This window comes from Mobula hypostoma, chromosome 6 (assembly GCF_963921235.1).
Source record: "Mobula hypostoma chromosome 6, sMobHyp1.1, whole genome shotgun sequence".
NCBI lineage: Eukaryota > Metazoa > Chordata > Chondrichthyes > Myliobatiformes > Myliobatidae > Mobula > Mobula hypostoma.
In genome coordinates this window covers 210,571-231,812 of record NC_086102.1, presented here as the reverse complement: position 1 = coordinate 231,812, position 21,242 = coordinate 210,571, and the positions used below count along the sequence as shown (strand labels likewise).

Genomic DNA, 21,242 nt, shown 5'->3' with positions numbered 1-21,242 from the left:
TTTAAATTGCTATGATACCTTCATTGTCCCTAACACTATTCTCTATAAGACTGGTAATGTTGAGACACTCTAATCTTTCATATCCATGAATTACATCTTCATTTATGATCCCAGCAATCTGAAAACTTGTGTCTATGATACTAGAATATAAAAATCATTATATTTCTCAATAAATAACAAGAGGGACCCTGTCTCCAGCTTAGCCATCAATTAATCACATCTTTTAGGAGATAAAATATTATCTTTAACATTTTTGAAGTGGAGAAAAACCAATTTATGAAGCCCCTAATTCTCCCATCCAACTTATCTTGGACATTTTGGGAAGACTAATTTAAAATTAACTAGTAGTACAGTCAGGGGATGGTCTCCCTTCCTCCCCCATCCCCGCACCCCTCCCTCGCACCCCTTCCCCTCCCCCTCCCTCCCCATCTACCCCCGCTTCCCCCCTCCCTCCCCTGCTCCCCCTATCTCTCCCTCCACCAGTCCCCTCTTCCTCCCTCCCCTCCTTTCCCTTCACTTCTCCTTCCCTCCCTCTCTCAACTCACTTCTCTCCACTCTCTCTCCCTTCTTCTGTTCCCTATCCCTCTCTCTCCTTCCCTCTCTCTTCTCCCCTCCCTCTCCCTCCCTCTGCTCCTCTTACCTCTCCCTCCTTCTGTCCCACCCCTCTCTCCCCCTCTCTCTCTGCTCCCCTCTGCCTCTGTCCCTTCCTCCCCCAGATTCCCTCTCCCTCTCCCTCCCTCATTCTGTCTGCTGCACTCTCCCCTCTCTCTCCCTCCACACCACTGACCTGCAGTTGACATAGCTCGATTATACTGTACATCATCTGAGTGACACAGAAGCAGTGACGGAAGTTGTGAAATGGGTTGTTCCGATAATTCTCATGAACACACAACTTAGGAAAAAAATGAAAATACATCCAGTTAAAGCAGACACACCCCCTAGCAGCCCCTCTACAAAACCTCTCCCATTAATTTCCACCACAGTTCACCCTTCCTGTGAAACTGACGTCCCACTGGTACTGCCCTGATGAAGGCACTCAACCCAAAATGTTGACCATGTATTCCTCTCCTTAGATGCTGCCTGACCTGCTGAGATCCTTCAGCATTCTCTGTGTTCCACTGGTACTCTGCCCTTGTTCCTCCTCCAATCTCTGAGTCACCACTCTGTCATTTCATTTATTTCAGCCCCTACACACTCCATGCACACAATATACCATCTTCATCATCATCACGGAGACTATCATCATCAAAGATGATGGAGTTCAACCCAGATCAATGTGAAGTGCTTCATTTCAGTAGTAACTTTGCTGATGACACAAAGGTTGGGGGTGTTGTGAAGGGTTGTCAGAGGTTACAGCGGGACATCGATAGGACACGGAACTGGGGTGAGAAGTGGCAGATGGACTTCAACCCAGCTAAGTGTAAAATGGTTCATTTTGGTAGGTCAAATGTGAAGACAGAATAAAATGTAAATGGTAAGACTTGACAGTGTGGAGGACCTTGGGGTCTGTGTCCATAAGACACTCAAAGCTGCTGTGCAAGTTGACAGTGTTGTTAAGAAGGTATAGAAACATAGAAACATAGAAAATAGGTGCAGGAGTAGGCCATTCGGCCCTTCGAGCCTGCACCGCCATTTATTATGATCATGGCTGATCATCCAACTCAGAACCCCGCCCCAGCCTTCCCTCCATACCCCCTGACCCCTGTAGCCACAAGGGCCATATCTAACTCCCTCTTAAACATAGCCAATGAACTGGCCTCAACAGTTTGCTGTGGCAGAGAATTCCACAGATTCACCACTCTCTGTGTGAAGAAGTTTTTCCTAATCTCGGTCCTAAAAGGCTTCCCCTCTATCCTCAAACTGTGACCCCTCGTTCTGGACTTCCCCAACATCGGGAACAATCTTCCTGCATCTAGCCTGTCCAATACCTTTAGGATCTTATACGTTTCAATCAGATCCCCCCACAATCTTCTAAATTCCAACGAGTACAAGCCCAGTTCATCCAGTCTTTCTTCATATGAAAGTCCTGCCATCCCAGGAATCAATCTGGTGAACCTTCTTTGTACTCCCTCTATGGCAAAGATGTCTTTCCTCAGATTAGGGGACCAAAACTGCACACAATACTCCAGGTGTGGTCTCACCAAGGCCTTGTACAACTGCAGTAGTACCTCCCTGCTCCTGTACTCGAATCCTCTCGCTATAAATGCCAGCATACCATTCGCCTTTTTCACCGCCTGCTGTACCTGCATGCCCACTTTCAATGACTGGTGTCTAATGACACCCAGGTCTCGTTGCACCTCCCCTTTTCCTAATCGGCCACCATTCAGATAATAATCTGTTTTCCTATTTTTGCCACCAAAGTGGATAACTTCACATTTATCCACATTAAATTGCATCTGCCATGAGTTTGCCCACTCACCCAACCTATCCAAGTCACCCTGCATCCTCTTGGCATCCTCCTCACTGCTAACACTGCCACCCAGCTTCGTGTCATCCGCAAACTTGGAGATGCTGCATTTAATTCCCTCATCCAAGTCATTAATATATATTGTAAACAACTGGGGTCCCAGCACTGAGCCTTGCGGTACCCCACTAGTCACCGCCTGCCATTCTGAAAAGGTCCCGTTTATTCCCACTCTTTGCTTCCTGTCTGCTAACCAATTCTCCACCCACACCAATACCTTACCCCCAATACCGTGTGCTTTAAGTTTGCACACTAATCTCCTGTGTGGGACCTTGTCAAAAGCCTTTTGAAAATCCAAATATACCACATCCACTGGTTCTCCCCTATCCACTCTACTAGTTACATCCTCAAAAAATTCTATGAGATTCGTCAGACATAATTTTCCTTTCACAAATCCATGCTGACTTTGTCCGACCATTTCTCCGCTTTCCAAATGTACTGTTATCACATCCTTGATAACTGACTCCAGCAGTTTCCCCACCACCGACGTTAGGCTAACCGGTCTATAATTCCCCGGTTTCTCTCTTCCTCCTTTTTTAAAAATTGGGTGTATTGGTGTTCATCAGCCATGGGATTGAGTTCAAGAGGTAATGTTACAGCTATATAAGACCTTGGTTAGACCCCATTTGAGGTACTATGCTCAGTTCTGGTCACCGCATTACAAGAAGGATGTGGATAGTACAGAGAGAGTGCAAAGGCCATTTACAAGGATGTTGCCTGGATTGGAGAGCATGCCTTATGAGAATAGGATGAGTGAACTTGGCCTTTTCTCCTTGGAGTGACGGAGGATGAGAGGTGACCTGACAGAGGTGTATAAGATGATGAAAGGCATTTTCCCAGTGAACATGAGGGGGCATAGCTTAAGATGCTTGGAAGTAGGTACAGAGAGGATCTCAGGGGCATGTTTTTCGCACAGACAGTGGTGGGTGCATGGAATGCACTGCCAGTGACAGTGGTGGATAAAATAAGGTCTTTTAAGCGGCGTCTAGATAAGTACATGGAGTTTAGGAAAATAGAGGGCTATTTGGTAGAGTAACACTAGGCAGCTTCTAGAGTAGGTTACATGGTCGGCACAACAACGTGGGCCAATGGGACTGTAATGTGCTGTAGATTTTTATGTTCTATTTTCTATCATTATGTGCCATGTCATATGACATAGATGATCATGGTCTTGACCATGAATGTTCTTGGCAAATTTTTGGACAGAAGTAGTTTGCCATTGCCTTCTTCTGGGCAGTGTCTTTATAAGATGAGTGACTTTAGCCCATCAATACTCTTCAGAGATTGTCTGCCTGGCACCAGTGGTCGCAGAGCCAGGACTTGTGATATGCACTGGCTGCTCGTACAAGCGTCCTCTACCTGCTCCCATGGCTTCCGGTGACCCTGATCAGGGGAAAGACAGACGCCACTCCCTGCCTGCAGTCTAGCAGAGGGAAAGAATACTTCCAGCTCCTTTGCTCGAGATGTATCTCCACCTCCCCCCCCCACCCAATGCCATATTAGGTTTTAATATGTTCACATTTTCAGCATTACATCTTAGGCCACATTCGGAATATTGAGTGCAGTTTCTGGCCACCACACACTGGAAAGGATGTCAAAGTTTGAGGGAGGGTTGGAAGAGTTCACCAGGATGTTACCTGGAATGGAGGATAGGAACAAGAAGGAAAAGTTGAACAAACAAATTATTTGTGCTGGTGCATCAGAGGCCGAGGGGTGAGATATACAATTTCCAGAGGTGTAAACAGGGTAGATCTTTGTCCTAGGATGAACATGTCAAATGCTAGAGGGCATAGGTTAAAGGTGAGATGGGAAAACGTGTCTAGTATTGTATCAGACAAAGAGCAATAAGAGCCTGGAATGTGCTGCTGAGAGAAATTATAGAAGCTGACACAATGCTCACATGGTACGGACCACATGGAGGCAGATAGGACTAGTTTAAATCGACATCATGGTCAGCACAGAGACCGTGGTCTGAAGGGCCTGTTCCTGTGTTGTACTCTTTGCATTCTATCTTCCTTCAGGCAAAGGTCCTCCTCTAAAACTCCGGGTAAGTTAGTTCCAGGGTTTAGATTGAATGACAATGAAGGACCAGTGACGTTGTTCCAAGTGCACATGGTGGTCACCCAGAGAACGATGCATGGCCAGGGAGAGGGACAAGTAGAAACACAATGACAATTAAGAAGTGTCAGGGTGAGTATTGAATTGTTAGGTTCAGAAGTTCTGGTCAGCATGGACACAATGGGCTGAATGGCTATTTCTATGCTAGGAGGAAGAGAAGGTGGCAGCGCGACACAGCGTGCACGGCCACTCCTGTGGTGATGTCTGTTATTTGTCAAGTAGGGTACTGTGCACAATTCTGATTTGATGAAGACTGATGTGAGAGTATGGAGGAACATCTGGAGAAACTTCCGAAATGCCCACTTCGCTGCCGCTGCTACTGTGTGGTCCAGAATCTCCGCAGGAGAAGGCCCCGAATCCTCGGCTTTGCTTGTTTCGGCGGCCGGGGCAAGGTCGAAAGCGCTTGGGAGGCTGTATCAGAGGGGCTGGTCAGAGGCTTGAAGTTTTTGGACGGATGGACTCAGCGTCGGCTGTTGTCGGCTGCTTCCAATGCATCGGCAGTTGTCGGTGCCTGGAGGTTTATGGCAGGGAGTTTCTCCCTTTGCTGCCTGCTATCGGGGACTCGGGAGTCGATCGAGACTTTGAGACTTTTTTTAACTTGCCCATGGTGTGCTCTTTATCAAATTATGGTATTGCTTTGCATTGCTGTAACTATATGTTATAATTATGTGGTTCTGTCAGTGTTAGTCTTTGGTTTGTCCTGTTTTTCTGTGATATCACCCTGGAGGAACATTGTATCATTTCTTAATGCATGTATGCATTTCTAAATGACAATAAAAGAGGACTGAGTGTCCTCATAATCTAAGTCCCTCTAACTCTATGATGAGGCCAGTGAACCCTATTGGATGGTGGAGCAGAGTTGAGGGTCCATGGCTGTCCTGCAACTATTCTATGGCAGTTCTGTACTCTGTCAGTAAGGCCCCTCCCAGTGTGACCTTCCCTCAGAATCAACCTCTCCTTCAGTAAGTTCTCTCCCACAGCGTAACCATCCCTCAGTGAGGCCCCTCAAACAGTGTGAGCCTCACTCAGTACTGCCCCTTCCACGGTGCGACATTCCATTGAACCTGCCCCTTCATTCGCCATGCCTTCCGACTGCCCCCCCTTAAGTTCGTCTGTCTCACTGTGTTGATCCCCTGCTTATTTAATCTCCATTCTTGGCGGTTCCCTCTCCTCCCCCCACCCCACCGAGTCTCTGCTACTCTCCCTAGGGGACTCTCCTTACCAGCCACCTCTTCAGAGTCATGGGGTCGATGCTAAAGTCTTTGACCAGCCCCAGGCTGTGGTACATGTGCTCCAAGCAGCTGAGCATCTGTGTGGGCGGGGTGGGGTGGGGGGTGGGGGATGGAGGTGGGAGGGAGAAGAGAAAGGTAGATCATGGCAGTTTCTGGACAGTCACATGGAACAATCACAGCACGAGGTGAAGAGTCCTTCTCCCCAGGAGAAGAGCCCCTGTGGCTCCCACCAGCCTCGGAAATGTGCACTGTACTCATGGACACTGACTGATCCTTCTCCAGGTACACATAGGCACAGATGTAATCCTGGAAGAAGGGCAGGCAGTCAGCTTGAGCAGAACCGTTGAATGTCTGCTGCCTCTACCCGTGAATGGCCTAGAGTGAAATGACCGGGAGTGGGGGGAAATGACAGGGTGGCTGTAGCTCAGAAGTGTGGGCCATGAAATGTAGCTGGAACCTGAGGAACAGCCCTTCAGATACTGAGACACTGCAACCTATCACACTGTGTATACATGACACACTGTCTCCTCCCCACCACAGAAATGACAGGTGGCTCATAAACCAACTCTGGAACCTGGTACTGTACACAGTTAGCTCTGTGCAGCATTCTCCATCGCTGGTCCCAGTGCTAAGGGGGAGGGCTCTGGCATAAAAAGACCTCATCTGGGATCTTTCCAACTTCTAATTGTGGTGGAGTTAGTGGGCATGTAATAGGGAGCACTGGCCTATGACTCTGTCAGACAGCCCCTACCTGACTAATTTCCTCATGTGGATACATTTGATAGAGACTTTGCTCTCAAAAAACATACTTTATTTTAAATTAATTATTGTTAAGAATGAAGTTTCAGGATACTTGGAGGCACATGATTAAATAGGCCAAAGTCAACGTAGTTTCCTTAAGGGCAAGTCTTGCCTGTTGGAATTCTTTGAGAAAATATCAGGCAGGATAGACAAAGGAGGGTCAGTGGATGTTGTGTACTTAGATTTTCAGAAAGCCTTTGTCAAGGTGCCATACATGAGACTGCTTAAGGTAAGATCCCATAGTATTACTCAAAAGATAATATCATGAATAGGGTATTGGCTGACTGGCAGGAGACAAAGAGTGGGAATAAAGAGAGCCTTTTCTGGTTGGTTGTCAGTGACTAGTGGTGTTCCACAGGGGTCTGTGTTGGGAACGATTCTTTTTAATGTTATACGTCAATGATTTGGATGACAGTATTGTACCTTTGTTGCATAGTTTGCAGATGATATGAAGACATGTGGAGGGCAGAGAGTGTTGATGAAGCAGAGAGTCTGCAGAAGGACTTGGACAGCTTGTGAGAGTGGGCAAAAAGGTGGCAGATGGAACATTGTGCAGGGAAGTGTATTGGTCATGTACTTTATTAATAGGAATAAAGGTGTGGACTATTTTCTAAACGGGGAGAAAATTGAAAAATGGGAGGTGCAAAGGGACTTGGGAGTTCCTTTATAGGATTCGCTGAAGGATAACTTGCAGATTGAGTCAGTAGCACTTATTGGTCTTGGGCCTCAAGCTGCAAGATCGCTTACTTTTCAGCTGCCAGGAGAGAGGCATCCGCGTTGGCACACTCTACCAGGGGCAGCGTAGTGCAGTTGTGTTTGACTGAAGATTTCAAATGGACTGGGAGTTCTAGACTATATACATATATAGTTGTGTGGTTACTAATATTCTATATGTGAAGACTGGCCATCTAAGGTGCGGTGATACTCGGCGGGTTGTCAGATAATATTGGTGGGCTGGGAGGGTCTGAACTACAGGTATTCACGTTCTGTGTTGTATTTTACTGATATTCTATACGGGTTTGTTGACTTGTGTGTGCCAGGACTGGGCCTCAAGCCACAGAGTCGCTGGTGGGGGGTGGGGGCATTGGAACTCTTTCATTCCATGATTGTGATCTTGTGTGTGACTGCTGATAATGTGTTGGCACCTTGACCCCATAGTAACACTGTCTTGTTTGGCTGTGGTCATAAGTATTCATATGTGGTTGAATGACAATTAAACTTGAATTGAATTAAATTGGTAAGAAAGGCAAATGCAACATTAGCATTTATTTGGGAGGACAAGAATATAAGAACAAGGATGAGATGCTGAGGCTTTATAAGGCATTGGTTAGATGTCCCTTGGAGTATTGTGCACAGTTCTGGGCCCTTATCTAAAATGTGCTGGCATTGGACAGTGTCCACAGGAGGCTCATAATTTCAGGAATGAGAGGGTTAATGTATGAGGAGCTCTGGGCCTGTATTCGCTGGCATTTAGAAGAATGAGAGGGGATCGCACTGAAACCTACTGAATATAAAAAGGTCTAGGTAGAGTGAACGTGGTGAGGATGTTTCCTATGGGGGGGCGCGAGGAGTCTAGGACCAGAGGGGACAGCCTCAGACTAGAGGGATGTCCATTTAAAACAGATGAGGAGGATTTTTTTTAGCCAGAGGCTGGTGAATCTGTGGAATTTATTGCCACAGGTGGTCGTGAAGGTCATGCCATTGAGTATATTTAAAGTGGAGGTTGATAGCTTCTTGATTAGTCAGGGTGTCAAAGGTTACGGGGAGAAGGCAGGAGAATGGGGTTGAGAGAGATAATAAGTGAGCCATGATGAAATGGTGGAGCAGACTTGATGGGCTGAATGGCCTAATTCTGCTCCTATGTCTTATGGTGGAGGAACCTACTGGAGTGGAATGCAGATGGAGAGCTCGAATGTGGAGAGGTTTTTTCAGGAAGGATGGAGGTTGTAGGATATGTGGAGAAGGGCAGGAGGGATCACGAGGAAGGGTTTTTCGGGAGAAAATTCAGATTTTTTTAACTACTTGGAATAAAAGAGGCACGACTGCGCAGGCGCATGACCTCAAAGGGCGGAAGGCTTAAAAAGGGAAATGATCTTCAACACTTTTTTTTCGATTCACAGCAAGCAGGCAGCGGAGTAAGTCACCGTTTCTCGGGAGAAAATTCAGTTTTTAAAAAACTACGGGATAAAAGAGGCACAATTGTGCAGGCGCGTGACCTCAGAGAGCGGAAGGCTTAAAAAGAATACTGCCATATCCAGCGGGCAGCGTTGGAGTGGGCAGCGGAGTGAGCGGGTGCAGAGTGATAGGGCTTTGACTCAACCGGCTTAGGCGGAAACGGGAAGAGACTCCCTGCGACCGTTGAGTCTCATAGTAAGGGGTAAGTTACAGGTTTATTTATTTAGTACAAACAGTAGCATTAGAGGTATGCATCTAAGATTAGTGTTGTGCTTGGAGTGCCAAATGTAGGCACCCTGGGAGACTCCCAGCATCCCCAAGGATTACATCTGCTGCAGGTGCATTTAGATGAGGCTCCTTAAGGACCGTGTTAGAGATCTGGAGCTGCAACTTGATGACCTTCAGCTAATTAGGGAAAGTGAGGAGGTGATTGATAATACCTATAGAGAGGTAGTGGACAGCATCTCCTTGACAGTCCCCCTCAGAAATTGATATATCATTTTAGACACTGTTGGAGAGGTTGACCTGACGGAGGAAGACCGCAGCGAACAGGACTCTGACACTCTAAGAGAGAGCAAGAAGAAATGCAGTAGTTATAGGGGATTCCACAGTGAGGGGAACAGACAAGAGATTCTGCGAGCCGTACAAGGATACCCGGATGGTGTGTTGCCTCCCTGGTGCCAGGGTATGGGATGTCTCAGATCGGGTCCAGAGTATTCTGAGGAGAGAGGGCGAGCAGCCAGAAGTCTTGGTATATGTTGGTACCAATGACATAGAAAGAAAAAAAGAGGAGGTCCTGAAGGAAGATTATTGGGAACTAGGAAGAAAATTGAAAAGCCGGACCTCCAGAGTAATAATCTCAGGATTACTGCCTGAGCCTCGCGTTAATGAAGGTAAGAATAGCAGAATTAAGCAGATGAATGTGTGGCTAAGTAACTGGTGCAGGGGGCAGGGCTTCAAATTCTTGGATCATTGGGATCTATTTTGGGGGAGGTATGACTTATACAAAAATGATGGGTTACACCTGAACTCACAGGGTACTCTTTTCCTGGCGGGATTGTTTGATAATAGCTGTTATGGAGGATTTAACCTAAGTTGGCAGGGGGAAGGAAACCAGGGTGTTAGGGTTAAGGAAGAGGAAAATAGAAATAAATCAGAGATACTGTGCAGCAAAGATGGCAAGAAGGACAGGCCGGTGAATAGACAGGATAATTTGCTGTGCAATAGAAATATAGTAAAATTGGTAACAGATACTGATCTAAATGTACTGTACTTAAATACACACAGCATTAGAAATAAAGTGGATGACCTTGCTGCACAGCTGCAGGTTAAAAGATATGACATTGTGGCCATCACTGAGTCATGGCTAAACGATGAATGTGATTGGGAGCTGAATGTCCAAGGATACACAGTGTATACGGAAGAAAGGAAGGTAGGTAAAGGGGGTGGCATGGCCCTGATGGTAAGCAACGATATCAAATCACTAGAAAGAGGGAACATAGGATCAGAAGAGGTAGAATCCTTATGGGTCGAGTTAAGAAATGGCGAGGATAAAAAGACACTAATAGCAGTTATATACAGGCCTCCAAACAGCATCCGGGATGTGGACTACAAGTTGCAGCTGGAAATAGAGAAAGCGTGTCAGAAGGAAAATGTCAAGATAATTATGGGGAATTTTAATATGCAAGTGAATTGGGAAACTCAGGAAGGTACTGAATCTCAGGAGAGGGAGTTTGTAGAATGCCTACAGGATGGCTTTTTGGAGCAGCTTGTCCAGAAGCCCACCAGGGGACCGGCTGTTTTGGATTGGGTGCTGTTTAATGAACCTGAGGCAATTAGGGAGCTGGAGGTAATGGAACCCCTTGGAAGTAGTGATCATAATATGATTGAGTTCAGTTTCAAATTTGAAAAGGAGAAGCTGGTATCAGGTGTATCGATATTTCAGTGGAACAAAGGAAATTACAGTGATATGAGAGAGGAACTGGCCCAGGTCGATTGGAAAAGTAAACTAGATGGAGGGATGGTAGAGCAGAATTGGATGAAATTCCTACAAGAAATAAGGACAGTGCAAGAAATGTATATCCCAAGAAAAAAGAAAATCATGAGTGGAAAAATGGCACAAATGTGGCTAACGAGAGGTTAAGGCTAAAATAAAAGCAAAAGAGACGGCGTATAAAGAAGTAAAAATTAGTGGGAAAACTGAGAACTGTACGACTTCTAAAAACTTACAGAAGGAAACTAAGAAAGTCATTCGGAAAGAAAAGATGAGTTACGAAAGGAAGTTGGCAATTAACATTAAAAAGGATACCCTAAGAGTTTTTTTAAATATATGAAGAGTGAAAGAGTGACACGGGTAGATAGAGGACTGATTGAAAATGATGCTGGAGAAATTATAATGGGTAACAAAGAGATGGCAGAGGAACTAAATGAGTATTTTGCATCAGTCTTCACAGTGGAAGACATTAGCAACATACCTGATAGCCAGAGGTCTCAGGGAATAGAATTAGGTACTGTCAAGATTACTAGAGAGGAAGTGCTTGGGAAGCTAAATCGACTAAGAATAGATAAGTCTCCCGGACCAGATGAGGTGCACCCACGGGTCCTGAAGGAGGTGGCTTTGGAGATTGTGGAGGCATTGGAAATGATTTTCCAGGAATCAATAGACTCTGGCATGGTTCTGGAGGACTGGAAGGTCACAAATGTAGTTCCGTTATTTAAGAAAGGAAGGAGGCAGCAAAAAGAAAATTACAGACCTATTAGTCTGACATCGATAGTTGGAAAGTTATTAGAGTCAATCCTCAAGGACGAGGTTATGAAATACCTCGAGGTGCATGACAAGATAGGCCCAAGCCAGCATGGTTTCATGAAGGGAAGATCCTGCCTCATCAACCTATTGGAGTTTTTTGAGGTAATCTCAAATAAGGTTGACAAGGGAGAGGCTGTGGATGTTGTGTATTTGGATTTTCAAGAGGTCTTCGATAAGGTGCTGCATAAGAGGCTGCTTAATAAGATGAGAGCCCATGGAATTATAGGAAAGATATCGGAATGGGTGGAGCATTGGCTGATAGGCAGAAAGCAAAGGGTGGAAATAAAGGGATCCTATTCTGATTGGTTGCCGGTTACTAGTGGTGTTCCGCAGGGGTTGGTGTTGGGGCTGCTTCTTTTTACAATGTATATCGATGATTTAGATTATGGATTAAATGGTTTTGTAGCTAAGTTTGCGGATGACACCAAGCTAGGTGGAGGAGCAGGTAGTGTTGAAGAAACGGAAAGGTTGCAGAGAGTCTTGGTCAGTTTAGGAGAGTGGGCAAAGAAATGACAGATGAGATACAATGTTGAGAAATGTACAGTTGTACATTTTGGGAGAAGAAATAATCGGGCAGATTATTATTTAGATGGGGAGAAAATTCAAAAATCGGAAGTACAAAGGGACTTGGGGGTCCTCGTGCAGGATACCCTAAAGGTTAACCACCAAGTTGGATCGGCGGTAAGGAAAGCGAATGCTATGTTGGCATTCATTTCAAGAGGAATAGTGTATAAGAGTAAGGAGGTGTTGATGAGGCTCTATGGGGCACTGGTGAGACCTCATTTGGAACACTGTGTGCAGTTTTGGGCCCCCTATCTTAGAAAGGATATACTGAGGTTGGAGAGAGTTCAGAGAAGATTTACGAGGATGATTCCCGGAATGCAGGGCTAACATATGAGGAGTGTTTGTTGGCTCATGGACTGTATTCAATAGAGTAGAGAAGAATGAGAGGGGATCTCAGAAACATTTCGAATGTTGAAAGGGTTGAACAGAGTAGATGCGGAAAGGCTGTTTCCCTTGGTGGGTGAGTCCAGGACAAGAGGCCACAGTCTTATAATTAGAGGGTACCCATTTAAAACAGAGATGAGGAGAAATTTTTTTAGCCAGAGGATCGTGGATTTATGGAATTCGTTGCCACATACAGCTGTGGAGGTCCGATCATTGAGGGTGTTTAACATATAACATATACAAACATAACATATATAACAATTACAGCACGGAAACAGGCCATCTTGGCCCTTCTAATCCGTGCCGAACTCCTACTCTCACCTAGTCCCACCGACCTGCACTAGGTCCATAACCCTCCATTCCCTTCCTGTCCATATATCTATCCAATTTAACTTTAAGGAGGAGATTGATGGGTATCTAATTAGTCAGGGTATCAAGGGATACGGGGAAAAAGTCGGAAATTGGAACTAGATGGGAGAATAGTTTAGATCATGGTGGAGTGATGGAGCAGACTCGATGGGCCGAATGGCCTACTTCTACTCCTTTGTCTTGTGATTGTAATGTGCAAGAAGGAAGGTGTGTTAGGAAGGAAGATGAGTGGTGGATTTCTAAGGAAGAATGTTTATGAAGACGGCTGGTGTAAAGGGAGGGTGTGCTGAGGAAGTTTGCGTTGCGTTGGGGAAGGTATGCTATGAAGATGAAGCTGGAGAGACACAGCAAAGGAAATGACTGACAATTTTACTAAATAAACTTTTATGGGACTATGTTCACTGTAATCTGCAGCCTGTAATTTCCCTTTGGGAGATATGCTTTTGAACTGTCTGTATAATTTAACATTTGTGTGGTATCCTGAAAGATTTGGCGAACTGGACTCACGAGAATACAGGTACAGCAGTTGACCATTAATGGAATGGACGGGACTGGACTGAAACTCTACACCGATGGAAGCTGTGGGGCCTGGGAGCAGATTACAGATGAGGGCGGGAGAGGGGTAGAAGTGATTGTGAAGTAGGTAACAGAGGAGGAGGATGGACACTGTGAGTATTTGGGATGAGGAAATGCAAAAAGAGGAAAAGTAGGGTTTCACTCACTTCATTGGCTTCCCAATACCAGGCATCAAACGTTGGTTTCCTGAGCGTCTGAATGGTCTCTTCAGAGAGCACGTACTAGAAATGAAAGAGGCTCCAGTCATTCTGAGACCATCTTGTCTTTATTCAAATGTCCTGCTCAGACCCATCAAAGTCTGGATTTCTGTCTGAATCACACAATTCACAGTCAAACAGATAAGACAGCTGGAAAGACTTAGTGAGGGAGAAATTTGCTTCACAGTGCAGTGACACCAGTACTGCAGAAAGATGGAGCCATTGAGTTGGGAAAGGCATTACTTGAATTGGAAGAGTTTTAAAAGGGGCTTAGGAACAGTACAGCAAAGGAACACAATTACTGCACCCAACAAAATGGTAAATTAAACTCATTCTCTGAGGCTGTCTTTAAAGAGAGTGAGCCCTCGCAAGGTGGAAGAGCCCAATGGAGTACCTGACAAGGCTCTGAAAAGCTGTGCCAACCAACTGGTGGGAGTATTCAAGGACATTTTCAACCTCTCACTGCTAGGGGCAGAAGTTCCCACTTGCTTCAAAAAGGTAACAATTATACTAGTGCCTAAGAAGAATAACTTGAGTTGCCTTAATGACTATCGCCCAGTAGCAATCACAACTACAGTGATGAAATGATTTGAGAGGTTGGACATGACTAGACTAAGGTCCTGCCTCAGCAAGAACCTGGATCCACTGCAATTTGCCTATCAGCACAATAGGTCAACGGCAGATGCAATCTCAGTGGCTCTCCACTCAGCTTTAGACCACCTGGGCAACACAAACACCTACGTCAGGATGCTGTTCATCGACTACAGCTCAGCATTTAGTACCATCATTCCTACAATCCTGATTGAGAAGTTGCAGAATCTGGGCCTCTGTACCTCCCTCTGTAATTGGATCCTCAACTTCCTAACTAGAAGACCACAATCTGTGCGGATTGGTGATAATATCTCTTCCTTGCTGACAATCAACACTGGCACACCTCAGGGGTGTGTGCTTAGCCAAATGCTGTACTCTCTATATATCCATGACTGTGTGGCTAGGCATAGCTCAAATACCATCTATAAATTTGCTGACGATACAACCATCGTTGGTAGAATCTCAGGTGGTGACAAGAGGGCGTACAGGAGTGAGATATGCCAACTAGTGGAATGGTGCCGCAGCAACAACCTGGTACTCAACGTCAGTAAGACGAAAGAGCAGATTGTGGACTTCAGGAAGGGTAAGACAACAGAACAGATACCAATCCTCATGGTGGGATCAGAAGTGGAGAGAGTGAGCAGTTTCAAGTTCCTGGGTATCAAGATCTCTGAGGATCTAACCTGGTCCCAACATATTGATGTAGTCATTAAGAAGGCATGACAGCAGCTATACTTCATTAGGAGTTTGAAGAGATTTGGTATGTCAACAAAAACACTCAAAAACTTCTATAGGTGTGCCGTGGAGAGCATCCTGACAGGTTGCATCACTGTCTGGTATGGGGGGGTGGGTGCGGTGGCTACTGCACTGGACTGAAAGAATCTGGAGGATTTTTGCACATTTTTAAAATCTATTCAATATACATATACTGCAATTGATTGATTTATTTATTATTACAATTATTATTATTTTGTTTCCTCTTCTATATTATGTATTGCATTGTACTGCTGCTGCTAAGTTAATAAATTTCACGTCACATGATGGTGATAATAAACCTGATTCTGATTCACTTCTGCCTGAACATGGTCCATATCCCTCCATTCCTATTCCACCAAACTACCTAACAGCTTCTTAAATGCTATCACTCTGGGTGTGAATGAAACCTGCCCCGCACATCACTTTTAAATTCTACCCTGGGGAGAATTAATGCCCAGGGTCTATTAATGCCTCTCATCATCTTATAAATTTCTATTATCTTTCCCCTCAGTCTCTGATGCTCCAAGTAAAACAAGCCAAGTTTGCCCAGCCTCTCCTGATACAGCGCAGAGCCTCCTATCCAGCTAGCACCTGATAATAATGGTAAACTTCTCTGCTCACTTTCCAAACTCTCCACATTGTTCTTACAATGAGGCAACCAGAACTGCACACAATACTCCAGATGTATCCTAACCCAATGCTCTGACACTGTATGGCTTCTTTACAACACTGTCTATTTTCATAACCATCTTCAAGGAGCTATCGATTTAGACCTCAAGCTCTATGAAAAAGGTTGTTTGTGTTTTACTCAGTGTGGTTTATATCAAGATCATGCTGCCAGAGGAGGTGGTGGAACCAGTTATAATTTAGACCATAAGACGTAAGAGCAGAATTAGGCCAACTGGCCCATCGTGTCAGTTGGCCCATCAGGTCCAGGAGATTTATCCACCCTCAGACTATTAAGCTTCCTGAGCAGCTTCTGAAATCCTGCTTCGGGTTTGATTCGAAGAAGGAAGTCTGAGAATCGGAGCGGGAGTGCGGAGGAAGACATTTTTGAATTTTTCGGTTTTTTTTTCCATCGGCATTCAGAGAGGCGGGACTGCGCAGGCGTGTGACCTCGGGCAGTGAAGCGCGGAAGATTTAAAAGGAACAGAGCCTCATACAGCGGACAGCGTAGTTTGCGGGCGGCGGAGTGAGCCGGGAGCAGACTGAAGGCTTAAGGGCTTTGGCTCACCGGGCTTAGGCAGAAACGGGCGAGGCAAGGAAGGTTTGGTATTCATTTTTTTTTGTTGTTATTTGAGGAGAGGGGCAGTATGAGTGTGAGGGTAGTTTGTTGATCTCGGTGCCGGATGTGGGAGGCCCTGGAGTCTCCAAGCCTCCCGGACGTCCACATCTGTGCCAGGTGCGCCGAGATGCAGCTCCTAAGGGACCGTGTTAGGGAACTGGAGCTGCAGCTCGATGACCTTCGTCTGGTCGGGGAGAGAGAGGAGTTGATAGAGAGGAGTTACAGGCAGGTGGTCACACCAGGGCCACGGGACACAGACCAGTGGGTCACGGTTAGGAGGGGGAAGGGGAAGAGTCAGGTAATAGAGAGAACCCCGGTGGCTGTGCCCCTTGACAATGGGTACTCCTGTTTGAGTACTGTTGGGGGGGAAAGCTTACCTGAGGGAAGCGACAGTGGCCGTGCCTCCGGCACAGAGTCTGGCCCTGTAGCTCAGAAGGGTAGGGAAAGGAAGAGGAGGGCAGTTGTAATAGGGGACTCGATAGTAAGGGGGTCAGATAGGCGATTCTGTGGACACAGTCCAGAGACCCGGATGACAGTTTGCCTCCCTGGTGCCAGGGTCCGGGATATTTCTGATCGTGTCCAAGATATCCTGAAGTGGGAGGGTGAGGAGCCAGAGGTTGTGGTACATATAGGTACCAATGACATAGGCAGGAAAAGGGAAGAGGTCCTGAAAGGAGAATATAGGGAGCTAGGAAGGGAGTTGAGAAAAAGGACCGCAAAGGTAGTAATCTCGGGATTACTGCCTGTGCCACGCGACAGTGAGAGTAGGAATGCAATGAGGTGGAGGATAAATGCGTGGCTGAGGGATTGGAGCAGGGGGTAGGGATTCAAGTTTTTGGATCATTGGGACCTCTTTTGGCGCAGGCGTGACCTGTACAAAAAGGACGGGTTACACTTGAATCCTAGGGGGACCAATATCCTGGCAGGGAGATTAGCGAGGGCTACTGAGGTGACTTTAAACTAGAATGGTTGGGGGGGTGGGAATCAAATTGAAGAGGCGAGGCGAGAGGAGGTTAGTTCACAACAGGGGGATGGGAACCAGTGCAGAGAGACAGAGGGGTGTAAAATGAGGGTAGATGCAAAAAGTAGTAAGGTGAAAAGTAAAAGTGGCAGGCTGACAAATCCAGGGCAAGCATCAAAAAGGGCCACTTTTCAACATAATTGTATAAGGGCTAAGAGAGTTGTAAAAGAGCGCCTGAAGGCTTTGTGTGTCAATGCCAGGAGCATTCGTAACAAGGTGGATGAATTAAAAGTACAGATTGTTATTAATGAATATGATATAGTTGGGGTCACAGAGACATGGCTCCAGGGTGACCAAGGATGGGAGCTCAACATTCAGGGATATTCAATATTCAGGAGGGATAGACATGAAAGAAAAGGAGGTGGGGTGGCGTTGCTGGAGAGGAGATTAACGCAATAGAAAGGAAGGACATAAGCCGGGAGGATGTGGAATTGATATGGGTAGAGCTGCATAACACTAAGGGGCAGAAAACGCTGGTGGGAGTTGTGTACAGGCCACCTAACAGTAGTAGTGAGGTTGGGGATGGTATTGAACAGGAAATTAGAAATGTGTGCAATAAAGGAACAGCAGTTATAATGGGTGACTTCAATCTACATGTAGATTGGGTGAACCAAATTGGTAAGGGTGCTGAGGAAGAGGATTTCTTGGAATGTATGTGGGATGGTTTTTTGAACCAACATGTCGAGGAACCAACTAGAGAGCAGGCTATTCTAGACTGGGTATTGAGCAATGAGGAAGGGTTAATTAGCAATCTTGTCATGAGAGGCCCCTTGGGTAAGAGTGACCATAATATGGTGGAATTCTTCATTAAGATGGAGAGTGACATAGTTAATTCAGAAACAAAGGTTCTGAACTTAAAGAAGGGTAACTTTGAAGGTATGAGACGTGAATTAGCTAAGATAGACTGGCAAATGACACTTAAAGGGTTGACGGTGGATATGCAATGGCAAGCATTTAAAGATCGCGTGGATGAACTACAACAATTGTTCATCCCAGTTTGGCAAAAGAATAAACCAGGGAAGGTAGTGCCCCCTTGGCTGACAAGGGAAATTAGGGATAGTATCAATTCCAAAGAAGAAGCATACAAATTAGCCAGAAAAAGTGGCTCACCTGAGGACTGGGAGAAATTCAGATTTCAGCAGAGGAGGACAAAGGGCTTAATTAGGAAGGGTAAAAACGATTATGAGAGAAAACTGGCAGGGAACATAAAAACTGACTGTAAAAGCTTTTATAGATATGTGAAAAGAAAAAGATTGGTTAAGACAAATGTAGGTCCCCTACAGACAGAAACAGGTGAATTGATTATGGGGAGCAAGGACATGGCAGACCAATTGAATAATTACTTTGGTTCTGTCTTCACTAAGGAGGACATAAATAATCTTCCGGAAATAGTAGGGGACAGAGGGTCCAGTGAGATGGAGGAACTGAGGGAAATACATGTTAGTAGGGAAGTGGTGTTAGGTAAATTGAAGGGATTGAAGGCAGATAAATCCCCAGGGCCAGATGGTCTGCATCCCAGAGTCCTTAAGGAAGTAGCCCAAGAAATAGTGGATGCATTAGTGATAATTTTTCAAAACTCTTTAGATTCTGGACTAGTTCCTGAGGATTGGAGGGTGGCTAATGTAACCCCACTTTTTAAAAAAGGAGGGAGAGAGAAACCGGGGAATTATAGACCAGTTAGCCTGACATCGGTGGCGGGGAAACTGCTAGAGTCAGTTATCAAAGATGTGATAACAGCACATTTGGAAAGCGGTGAAATCATCGGACAAAGTCAGCATGGATTTGCGAAAGGAAAATCATGTCTGACGAATCTCATAGAATTTTTTGAGGATGTAACTAGTAGAGTGGATAGGGGAGAACCAGTGGGTGTGGTATATTTGAATTTTGAAAAGGCTTTTGACAAGGTCACACACAGGAGATTAGTGTGCAAACTTAAAGCACACGGTATTGGGGGTAAGGTATTGATGTGGATAGAGAATTTGTTAGCAGACAGGAAGCAAAGAGTGGGAATAAACGGGACCTTTTCAGAATGGCAGGCAGTGACAAGTGGGGTACCGCAAGGCTCGGTGCTGGGACCCCAGTTGTTTACAATATATATTAATGACTTGGATGCTGGAATTAAATGCAGCATCTCCAAGTCTGCAGATGACACGAAGCTGGGTGGCAGTGTTAGCAGTGAGGAGGATGCCAAGAGGATGCAGGGTGACTTGGATAGGTTAGGTGAGTGGGCAAATTCATGGCAGATGCAATTTAATGTGGATAAATGTGAAGTTATCCACTTTGGTGGCAAAAACAGGAAAACAGATTATTATCTGAATGGTCGCCGATTAGGAAAAGGGGAGGTGCAACGAGACCTGGGTGTCATTATACACCAGTCATTGAAAGTGGACATGCAGGTACAGCAGGCGGTGAAAAAGGCGAATGGTATGCTGGCATTTATATCAAGAGGATTCAAGTACAGGAGCAGGGAGGTACTACTGCAGTTGTACAAGGCCTTGGTGAGACCACACCTGGAGTACTGTGTGCAGTTTTGGTCCCCTAATCTGAGGAAAGACATCCTTGCCATAGAGGGAGTACAAAGAAGGTTCACCAGATTGATTCCTGGGATGGATGGACTTTCATATGATGAAAGACTGGATGAACTGGGCTTATACTCATTGGAATTTAGAAGATTGAGGGGGGATCTGATTGAAACGCATAAAATCCTAAAGGGATTGGACAGGCTCGATGCAGGAAAATTGTTCCCGATATTGGGGAAGTCCAGAACGAGGGGTCACAGTTTGAGGATAAAGGGGAAGCCTTTTAGGACCGAGATTAGGAAAAACTTCTTCACACAGAGAGTGGTGAATCTGCGGAATTCTCTGCCACAGGAAACAGTTGAGGCCAGTTCATTGGCTATATTTAAGAGGGAGTTACATATGGCCCTTGTGGCTAAAGGGATCAGGGGGTATGGAGGGAAGGCTGGTCCAGGGTTCTGAGTTAGATGATCAGCCATGATCATACTGAATGGCGGTGCAGGCTCGAAGGGCCGAATGGCCTACTCCTGCACCTATTTTCTATGTTTCTATGTTTCTCAGTTTGTAATTTTCACTGCACAAACTTTACTTCCCTGACACTCTTGAATGTCTCTGTAACTGATCCCACTGGCTGTGATTATGCCTCATCTCCAGCCTGTTCTTTCTATAATCTCTGTTGCATGCTATCTTTGGTTTATTTATGTTTTCTCCTTCTTCAACCCCATCACTCCGGTTCCCATCCCCCTGCCAAATTAGTTTAAATCCTTCAGAACAGCTCTATTAATCCTATCTGCTAGGATATTGGACCCCTTTGGTCCTTTTTTCACAAGTCAAAGCTCCCCCAGAACAGGCCCCAATGATCCAGGAATCTGAATTCCTACCCCCTATGCTAGTCTCTCAGCCACGCTTTAATATGCCTGATCATGCTATTCTTGCGCTCGTTAGCACGTGGCACAGGCAGCAATCCCTAGATTACTACCCTGGAGGTTCTGCTTTTCAGCTTCCTACCCAACTCCTTGAATTCTCTCTTCAGGACCTCCTCCCTTTTTCTACCTATGTCATTGGTGCCAACGTGTACCAAGACTTCTGGCTGTTCACCCTCTCCATTCAGAATACTCTCAGACTGCTCCGAGACATCCCATACCCTGGCACCCGAGAGGCAACACACCATGCAGGTATCTCTATCATAGAAACATAGAAATATAGAAAACCTACAGCACAATACAGGTGCTTCAGCCAACAATGCAGTGCCAAACATGTACTTACTTTAGTAATTACCTAGGTTTACCCATAGTTTTCTATTTTTCCAAACTCCATGTACCTGTGCGGGAGTCTCTTTAAAGACCCTATCATATCCACCTCCACCACCGTCGCTGGCAGCCCATTC

General features: G+C 45.6%; 1 protein-coding gene across 1 annotated transcript in view; it reads right to left on the bottom strand.

Annotated features, from left to right (window-relative positions):
* Positions 1-21,242, bottom strand: part of pde9aa (phosphodiesterase 9aa) — a 214,045-nt gene that overhangs the window by 49,687 nt on the left and 143,116 nt on the right. Inside the window, exons 10-12 of the mRNA XM_063050162.1 lie at positions 13,636-13,710; positions 5,805-5,891; positions 788-892 (exon numbers count right to left, since the gene is read on the bottom strand). Of these exons, the coding sequence (XP_062906232.1) occupies positions 788-892; positions 5,805-5,891; positions 13,636-13,710 (267 nt within the window). The remainder of the gene's footprint in view (positions 1-787; positions 893-5,804; positions 5,892-13,635; positions 13,711-21,242) is intronic.